This window comes from Gavialis gangeticus, unplaced genomic scaffold, assembly GCF_001723915.1.
Source record: "Gavialis gangeticus isolate Ggan-Ray unplaced genomic scaffold, GavGan_comp1, whole genome shotgun sequence".
Taxonomy (NCBI): Eukaryota; Metazoa; Chordata; order Crocodylia; family Gavialidae; genus Gavialis; species Gavialis gangeticus.
Genome location: NW_017729022.1, coordinates 125142965 through 125153503, shown reverse-complemented (window position 1 = coordinate 125153503; position 10539 = coordinate 125142965). Strand labels below are relative to the sequence as shown.

The 10539-nt window shown below is 39.9% G+C and overlaps 1 protein-coding gene across 2 annotated transcripts in view; it reads left to right on the top strand.

Annotated features, from left to right (window-relative positions):
* The window catches only part of CFAP61 (cilia and flagella associated protein 61), a 252631-nt gene that overhangs the window by 31909 nt on the left and 210183 nt on the right, over positions 1-10539 (top strand). For both annotated transcript variants that reach the window (XM_019516128.1, XM_019516127.1), the window contains exons 7-8: positions 151-283; positions 4191-4344. In XM_019516128.1, the coding sequence (XP_019371673.1) occupies positions 151-283; positions 4191-4344 (287 nt within the window). The remainder of the gene's footprint in view (positions 1-150; positions 284-4190; positions 4345-10539) is intronic.

Here is a 10539-nt window from a genome sequence, read left to right as displayed (position 1 = left end):
GCTTGCTGGGGGACTCGGGGCACATCACTTCACCTTTCCCTATACTCTGCTTGCACTCTGAAAAGTAAATTGTGGACAAAAGTATTAGTATCTAAGCATGAGAGCACATTAAGACATAGCTGACTCTAAAAGACATCCTCTCTTTCATAGAGTGGAAGATCATGATGATCTCATGCCTATCTTCATGCGCCATGGTGAAACTCTGAGAGAAATCTATGGAGAATACTTCCTTGCTGAGATGATAGAAGCTCAAGACGAAGAAAATCATGCTGTGGTCTGTGAGGTCAGTCCTTCACAATCCAGTAGGCATGGCCATACCTAATGTTTGTTATACCATGTTAGTATTGCAGCCGGGGCCGTGTCTCAGTTAATAAAAACAAACAAAATGTGCTGCACCTTAGAATACAGAATTCATCACGTTGGTGCTCACCGGACACTCAAGAACATTAGCCATTTTCCTAGTGAGTTTTAAGTCCTGTAAGAAAAAGGATTGCTTCATTGTAATAGGCATCTCCTTTAAGAGTAGGAGCTTGACAAATGAGTCAGTAATAAATATTGGTATTACTTTTTTTTATGAAGTGCCCTTCTTGTAGAAGATGCCCAGATATTTTGCAAACATCCTTTGTGCCTCAGCAATCATGCAAAACATATGGGGTTCTCATCTGTTTTACATATGAGGAAATTGAGACCTGGCAAATTAAGGGCCCAATACAAGGCGCTGATATCTGTAACCTCAGAATCTTAGAGCCTCATTAGATTTTGGGGCTACACAGCATTTCACTGAACATACTCAACACTTTGCAGACAAACCCTATCTTCCAACAAAATGACTTGTTCATGTCACATGAGCATGTGAACCTTTTTCCAGAAAAGAATAGAAATATATTATGACAGAAAGATAAATTGTGGCCACATTTTCCATGGCCCTACAATTTTGGTTGGTGGGACTTAGCAGCATTCCTGTCCCTGTGTGGCCAGACAATGAGCCAGCCAGAATTGCAGGCCCTGTCTCCTGGAGATCATAGGGGCTCTTGCGCAGATCTTCCAGCAAAAACCACTCATTGAAAAGAGCCATCACCCACACGGTGACCAGCAAGGCTGGACACACATGACATGCAAGCAGTATGTTGCAAACTTTAAAGGGCCACAGATTTTTCTTTCAGCTCAGCACAACTGGAATGCTCTGGCAGGCATTGCCCAGAGATAACTCCCTTGGGACTGCTCATCTGTTCCTGTTGCCTCGCCTCCAGTAGAGGGCTCTGGCTATATGCCACACTGTGTCTGAATGATTTGTTTATGTGTTTTGTTTTTCTTGGTTATGTAAATGAAGCTGTGGCTTAGACAGTTCAGTCAATTTCCTAAAAATAATTGAAACAGGAAGCCTTAAATCATTCATGTTGCCATTCTGGACATTTTGCATGATAAATAATCGAATTACATTACTATCCAAATTTATACTGCTTTGTAAAGACTAGTAACCAAGGATACTTGCATAGTCAAAAATATCTTCAAAAAGCGGAATCAGAGAGGCTGAAAATGGACAACAGGAATGAATATAGTAAATCTTTTCCATCCCTATCCTGTGCAAGAAATTTGGGTGTGGGGGGAATTAAAAAATATAGGAGTTAGCCTCTGAGCAAAGAAGAGGGAAATGATAGTGGCCAGCAGGCAAAAGAATTTAAAACAACATTAATATTTTATATGATTTAATTGCTGGCTTTTGTGATTCTGTGAAGTATTGTGTGCTGATAATCTACTTTAATTCCAAAAACCTGCTTCTTACAGCAAAGCATTTTAAAAGATCCTTAAAATGTAATCACCCCAGTTTGAAACCAAATGGCAAACAATAAACCATCAGTGTAATAGCACATTACAAACAGCTATATTATAAATAATACATTTTATCATGCATTTATAGCTCAATATGAAACTAGCAAAAGGTGTTTCAAGCCTTCATAGTATAGACTCGCCAGTGCTGCTGCAGATTGGAAAGACACCTTCATGTGAACCAAGATAGATGCCAATTTTCCCTGCAGAGAATGAAGCTGGCAACCTCTTTTTGCACATATGGTAGATGGATTGGTTAATCAGCCTCTGCTGAGCCTTGGGCCTAAAATTACATAGCAGCCAGACAACTGCAGTGACCCAGCTTTTGTTCACTTATGCAAACAAGACAAATAAACAATCACTTGTTGTTCAGGGGAAAATTAAACTTATATATATAGACGTGTTGATGGTCCTTTAAAACAGCCATATAAATCCAGCTTTTTATAGTAGGATTTGATGAGTATTAAGGAAAAAATACTTATTTTTGGTTATTTGTGTTTTATCAGTAAGTTGCACATAAAGCTTGCAATTAAGGTACTACCAAGTTTTTTTAGTGCAAAATCAATGTTGATTTTTATATTCAGTGCCTGTTTCTTACTTAATTTTATAACCTGCAAGTAAGTTCCAGTTCCATACCATTAATCTGCTGTCACTGCCATTTCACCAATGCAATATCTTTGTCTCATTGTATTTGGTGTTCATTTGTTAGGGTATTTGTTTTCTTTATGGCCATACCTTGGAAATATTTAGTGCTCATTACTGCTATGTCCTTTCTTCCTGAGTTAAAAAAAATTCAAAAGGAAATCAAGTGTGCGTTTCACTTTGAATGCTCAAAGCAGTTTGTACAATAATGTTTCATCAATGATTGAGTTTAGCTAGATTCAGATTTTACTTAAGCTCTTTTTTCAATAAGCAAGAATTCATTATGCTGAAAAACAGAAAAATTTTCCTGTTTAAAAAAAATCTACTGTTAGCATGGTTTTTCTTTAGTTTTTAAATGAATATTTTGTATCTCAATACTTGTTCATAATTTGCGACAGAAAATATAAAAAGCCTACAAAGCAATTGTGCAAGAAAACTGAGAGCAGTTATATGTGACATCATATTATTCTTCCATATGCCTTTTAAAGTCAAAATTCTTACATATTTTTGCATCTTCCTCTGAAATATCTGGTACTGTCCCTGTTAGAAACTGGATATGAAGCTAATTATACATAAGTTCTGATTCAGTATAGAAATTCTCATATAAATCTTTCAAAATCTTGCTTTGCCTAGTACACAGTCACTTTAGAAAGATGGGGTTTAAGATTAGATGGATCAAGTATAATGGATTGGATGGCCTTTTCTTGTGCCCAAAAGTAATGACTTCTTACATTTTTTAGCTTTTAAGTTGGGCTGAAGGATTTTTTTTTTCAAGTATGGTTTAATCACAGAAGAAATGCAGTTTTGGCCAGCTTAAAACTATTCCTAAAGATGACTTGAATTTCTTGAATAATTTTGTCTGAAAAAATTGTTCAGCAATATTCACAAAGTCAGCAAGAATGGGGAGGCAGTGAATGCAGGCTTTTACCCAGTTGTCTGGTAGTTAGAGCATTCATTTAGGATGCAGTAGACCTGGGTTCAGTTTCCCTTTGCCTGAAGGGATCTAAACCATTGTTTCCTGCCTCCTATGAGATTGCCCAAGCCACCATGCTGTATGGCATTGTACATCATGCCCCTTCATTGCCTTCTGTTGGTGCTTTTCCTGTTGATGTGGAATACTTAAATATTCATTGGAGCAGATAATGGATCCCCAGAGTTCCAGCTCCTTGGTGACTACCCAAACCACCAACTTACAGTTATTTTAGAGGGTATTTTATACAAAATGGAGCAGCTTAAGCAGGAGAGCCTGAAAGCAGCCCAACCCAGACAACCAGATAGTGTTCTGATCAACATGCTTTCCTGGAAAAGATAAGAGACTTTGGTCCAAATCCCTGCTATGAATCGAGCAGAGAGCTTGTGTGTCCTATATGTTGGGGGTATGCCCTAACCATTCAGAGGGAGGGAGGTGAGCAGCACCACTATCACCACCTCTTCCTCTTTGTTTTGTGACTGATGCCCAAGTCTAGGCCTTCACACCCATTAGCTTTCTCATGACACTTATTTTCTCAAATGGACACAAAGCAGTGTTTCAGGTCAAATGAAAGATTTTAATTTGAAAGATTTTTATTTTTGCTGAAACTTTTTATTTCAGTTTTTCACCTTGGTTTGAAACAGAACAAATGTAATTTGTTTTCTGGTTTGGCCCCTGAATTGAACAATCAATTATTTTCACTGCCCTGATATTTAAGTCTGAATGCAATGATCATGTTTTGATATTTCAGGACAAGGGTGCTGCAGTAGGTTTCATGAGTGTGTGCTCTCAAGTGAATATACAGTTGCTTCATGAGTGTTTTGACCTGGTGACTTTCCATGGACTCTGCAAACCCCATCCTGATGATGTTCTCAAACTACCACAGGAGCCAAGTATTGAAACAGGTGAAAACAGTGTAAAAATGTTACACAGTGCAGAGTAAGTCAGGCTACATTTATTATTAATGTCTGAATGTGTCATTACTGAGGGCTGGATTGGGACAGGTTCGGCTGATCTAGTCCATCTCTTTCTGCTTCAAGCAGCAAACACAAATAGGTGTGTCTGCTGTAGAGATGGTTGTATAACTCATTACAGAAAGGTCGGACACCTGTTGTTTTTTGTGACATGCTTCTTACTGCTGAGGAGATGGCACACAACAGATTGGGAGATTGGAGGATGTTCAGGATTGAAGGCGTTGTATAAATATTTAAGCTCAGTTTTTGGAGAGTTAGAGCACCAGATGTGTCCCCCACTGGTCATCTATAACTGGCCCGCAAGATGGAGGTTTCACATTGAAGCTGATTCCAATGGCTGACACTAGTTAGGCAGCTGGTTAACTGCAACTGGCAGTAGGTTAAATGTTTATCACATAGACAGGCATCACTACCTTTTGCTACCTTCTGGGTTTTTTTCTCTGTTGTCTACAGCTGTATGTATGGATTGTAATATTTTTGGGGGCAGGACTATCTATTTCTTATGTGTATAGAGGGCAGAGCAGAGTAGCACCAAAACATTCAGAAAGACATAAGCTTAGAGTCAGTTTCTAAGGGTGTGTGTAGACAAAATGAGGGGCATGTGTGCATGACACTTTAAAGCAGGTTAAATGCTTTTGCACTGCTTTAATGGTGTTGGTGTTTGCATGTGTTGGCGGCGTATTGCACATTAATTTCAGCCACTGTAGCACATTCAGTGGCATAATGCTCCTTAAATGACTTTGGAGTGCAGCAAACTAAAACACCTCCGAGGAGTTTTAGTTTGCTGCCCTACAGCCGTGGAACAAAGAACCGGCCTCCATACAGCTCATGGGCTGTGCAGGCAGCCCATTCAGGCAGCCTGGTAGCAGCCCAGGAAGGCAGGCTCCACCAAAGAAAAAAAAAAAAATGGTGAGCCTGATCTTCCCCCCCACCCCTCGGAGCCTGCCTGCCTGCATGAGCTGCACAGGCACCTGATCCTTCCCTCCATGACTGCAGTACTCCCCAGGACCACCCAAGCCGGCTGCCTGCAGGCAGGTGCTGCCTGGGGAGAACCGCTGCTGCCATGGAGGGAAGCACCAGCCTCTTCCCTTCCCACCCTACAGCCCAGGGACCGCTCCGCCTGGTGGCAGCTCGCCCTCCCCTCCCCACTGCCGGAGAGGCAGGTAAGACATGGATGTACATGACACGGAGGTTTACTTCGCCCTAAATCGAAGCGGTGTTTTTAAAAACCCACTGCTTCAGTTTAGGGCGAAGTAAACCCCCATTTTGTCTACACACGCCCTAAGGTACCACCAGCAGTGAAACTCAGGTGGAGAGCAAGGCACCAGCCCCAAGCACCATCTTAGAGGGGGCACCAGAATCAGTACCTTCCCCTTAATCCTGGGAATCCCACAGCAGGAATAGCGCCTGGGCAGTGGAGCCAGGCAGGTACAGCCCTATACCCAGTAATGGATCTGGGGTCCAGGGGAGTGAGCAGAATGGTGTCCTTCTGGTGTGTCTTTACCGCAGCAGGTGCAGCCCCGCTCCTCCTAGTGTATTTGGGCATGGAAGGGAAATAAACAGAGCATCAGAAGCAGCTCCTGGGGAACCTGCGCTGTTGGGCTGCTGTAGCTGGCATGCAGCAAGCCTGTTTTCCAGCAGCCCAAGCCCATAGTGCTGCAGCAGCAGCCCCAGCAGTAGCGGCTGCAGCTTCAGTGCAGAGAGACGGCACAGGCAAAACTCTGTCTCTCTCCCCAACCCTCCCAACTCTCCAGGTGTTTGCATAATCCCCTACCCCCACATCTCCTCAGGGTGGTGAAGGAGATTGCAGCACCTTTGCATGACTTTTCCTTGACCAAGCCCTGCATCATCAAGATTCATAGTTTATGACAAACTCTGTGCTGCCAGAGTATTTGAATTAAGATGTTCATGAATATTCACAATGGCATTATGGTAAGGTCTCTTGTTAGCTGAAGACTTTGTCTGAGAGAATTATTTGGAATGTAACATAACACCAGATCTTACCATGAGACAGCTATTCTATTCAGGTTTTTGTACAGTCTTCATCATTGCAGCAGCTGAGCACCTTCCAGAAGGACATTACACAACATAACTTGCATTTGTCACCTCTCTGTCTCTCTCTTTCTCTTCCTGGGGAAAATTATGTAAGTGTTAGTGTTTGCTTTTGCTTTTTGTGCTACCTGTTATCTTGAATTCCTGAAAACTGTGTCAAAAAGAAGTGGCCCATATGCTTGGAATGGAAAGTGATGGTGAGTCAAAGAGTTCTGAGACCCATGGAAGTTAGCCCCAATCCTTACAAATTTCTGAAAAAGGTCTGTTTCCACACAAATGAGGGCTGCCATAGTGGTAGACAGCTCCTACTTGCTCCTCAGGCATGATGAAGTGGTGACCACTGTCCTCATTCCAGACCTACTGATGATCTTACCTGCAGATCACTGGGCACCTCAAAGATAAAGATAGAGGCCTTGACTTGAACTTGGTATCTGACTGAAATTTGGAGACTTTCACAGCTGAACTGTGTCAAGAGCTTGTTTATACCAGGGGTGTCAAACACACAGCCCTCTGGCCAGATCCAGCCTGCAGAGCTGTTTCCTCTGACCAACAGGATGCCCAGAGGATCCAGGAATTTGGGGTTGGGGCCTGCTGCAGAATTCAGGCTTTTGGGTACAGCCTTTGGTGGCAGGGTGTGAGGAATGACTATGCTGACACAGTGCTGCTTGTGCCACAGCTTGTGCTGTCAGTGCCATTTGCCCTGCTGCCAGCTCTGGATCCAGCCTATAAAGAGCTCCACAGTTCAGAACAGTCCCAGGCCATGGGGTGTGTTTGACGTCCCTGGTTTATACAATTATATATAGCCAAAGTGGCCAATATGAAAAGGATTGTGGTTTGTTCTTGAATCAGAAATTTTTAAAAAAGCAGTGTACGCCTAAAAGCTATGCAGTTGGTCTATCACCAGTAAGTCCTTGCCTCAAAAAGAATTTAAAAAAACCGGTTTACATTTTTTGAATGTATCATCTAGTACTAAATTAGTTGATGTATGAGCATGCTTATGAATTAATTTATCGTAATCAATTAACATTACTTGATCACCTGGTACAAAACTGTGTGCGCCCTCCATTTGTTGTCATTTTGCATATTCTTTTTATTGAACATGTGTACTTTTATGTGGTGCATTTTCCAAAACTCACACTGGAGCTGAATATTTCATACAAGTTTTTCTTCCTATTGTTTGTTTGTCAGCTATTTGGATGAAAGGACTGTGAACAAAATGCTACATTTCTAAAGAGTTTGAATAAAAATATTTCTCAATTAACCTAGTTTCACATCAGTGGAACACATGATACCATAAAGCTGCTCTTTCCCCACTTATTCATAAGGATTGCAGGAAAACTGAAAAGAAACTTTCTTTTCCCATTTTTTTAAGTGAGAAAATATGCTTTTTAAACAGACGATCTTTCAAGTTTTGGTTTCTTAAAAAGAATAATGCAGGAAAAATGTCTTAAGTCAAATGTTTCCCTTCTTCCTATATGATTATGTTTTCAAAAATGTTCTTTAAAGATCACCCTGTCATAGCTTGTTTATGATAAACAAAGCATCTGTGTATACCGGTTGCATTTTTGTATTCTGTAGATAAAACTTTTAATGGTATGGGCTTGCCTGTATGCTTAAACCCAATAGAAATACTCATATGCTTATAGTTAAGTGGATGAGTATATGTTATAGGAACAGCACCTTGTTGTGGATAAAGCCTTTGTGCACTGTATTGAAAATTTGGGGCAAAATTGTTTCCTGATGTGAAATCAGTGTAGCTACATTAAGTAATTTACACCAACAGAAATGTGGTCTGTTATTATATATCTTTATGAATTCAAAAGCTGAGAATTTAAAATATAAGCCACATTCTATTGTAGAAGGAATTCTCTGTGCCTGTATGAATAACCATAATAATGAGAATTTTCAAGCTGCTTAGAATGTTTTAGCTCTTGTAAGTGGAGACCACAGGTTGTTATTGTTTTTCCTTTCAAAATGTAATACTGAATAACAATAATGAAAAAGTATTCAAAATCTGTATTTAATGTAACGTTGATATACCACTCAGATTTCATGATAATTACAGTAATTTTGTTATTACTCTATATGGAGTCAGGAATTAGTAGCTAGAAAATATTCTGATTCAGTAGGAATAATTCAAGAGGCTTTTGTCAGGCTTCATGTTGAACTGGCTTTTTGATCCTGCAGACTTTTTTATATCTGCTATTAACCTGGGAAGCACAGAATTCTTCTAATTTTCTTTTGGTCAAAGTTTCTTACATTGCTTATAATAACTATAGTTTATATTCTTCAGACCACATGTCTATGGTATGGTACACATAGCAGTGATGCAACCATGTTTGATAGTGGTGGATGGAGAACCATTAGTGTTCAGTTTTACTATGAAGTCAGAAACAACATATCAATATTTATATGGAAACTGGAGGCTTGTATTAATTAACTTCTGACACCTGCAAGCCTGTTTATAATGAGAGACGTTGTTGGATTAATCAGGACAACATTTGATCATTTCTATGAAGTCGCCCATCTGTGATACCCCTGGAGAAACCACTTATTATAGTCTGCATGTTTTTGTTCAACCTGCACATTGCATCAGCATTTTTTCCTTCTGACAGTGTTTATAGATTTGTAGAAATATTCTTGGCTAATTTATTTTAATCCATGGAATACATTTTTAAGTGAGATAGCCCACAACTGTCCCGAGTCTATTGACATAAGAGAATGTAAATGTATTAACTACGTTTCCTGAGACAAAGCATAACAGTCATATTTTTTTGGTCTTGTTTGTTTGGTTTTTGAGGTTCTCCTTCCTCAGGTTTGCTCTCATTCTCCCCAATACAAACATCATCACGTTCATAATTCATTGTTTTGGATATTTTCTCTAGAAATGATACTTTTTCCTTAGTACAAAGAGTTTTGTTAATTAAATTTTCTTTCCTGAGACTTCATTTTAATATTAAAAAAAAAAAATCTACAAATGGGTCTGTAGAATTTGAAAGGTGACATTTTAAGGAGTTAGGATAAATAGTGAAAATATATTAAGTCATTTACATAAAGTCATCCTACTTCTTTATTGTTGAGATTTTTGGAGGTTTTGATTAATTGAGGCTGTCAGCATTTAAATGTTTCTCTCCTAGATGAGTTCTAGTAAGTGAATGTTTGTGATCAGTTTGCTTCTGTAATTAATATTAAAAGTAATTTTGATCATTGTAGCAGGATTTCATATTACCTGAAGATTAACTCACTTGACATTGCCTCATAAAATAACTGTGTTCTGAATACCCTCTCTATAGACTTTAAGGCAATATAGTTATTGCTTTGGTTGTAAGTTTTGGTTCCAGAGTATTGAGAACCTTTCAGCAATTGAGTGGGGGCTTGGGGTGGTAAGGCGCATGGTTGACAGCCCAGATGTTGCAAGGTCAAGGCCACAGTACCCTGTCAGATTCCAGTGAATCTGTGAATTCTGCTAAATACGTTGTCACATGAAAAAGGAAGGGAAGCAATTGATTAATGCAGAATCCCATCATTAATATCATTGTGCAGATCTGAAATTTGATTTCAGCCAATTTGATTGTGTGCTGTACTTTCCTATCTGTGGAGCCCTTTCTTCCCTGTTTTACATGTTAATGTTTAAAACCTTTTAAAAAATGTATCTGTGTCCTCTATCATAATGGATGTTCATTAGTGCCAGTGAGTTTCAATCTTTTTAGTTTAAAACACGGCAAAGATCCTTTATAACTAGCTGACATGGCTAGTTACCTCAGTATTCAATGGAGAAGTTCCCTGGATTGTACTGAAAATCAGAGGTATCCTGGGCCATGGCTCAGACTAGGATGCTGAAACCCACTGCCCAGCTGGAAGATCCTTTGGGGCTAAGATGTGTCCCAAATCCACGTGCAGATCCTGCAGCTCTTCAAAGGAACGGCAGCAGTTGTTTGAAGGATCCTGGGACATGTCTGATGTGAACTGCCCCCCTCCCCCCGCAAGGCAGGCACCAACTTCAATCTCTCAATAGACACCAGTTTTATTGAAGAAGATAGGTAAGTGGCAAGGTAGGGGAGGCTTCTTTTAGAA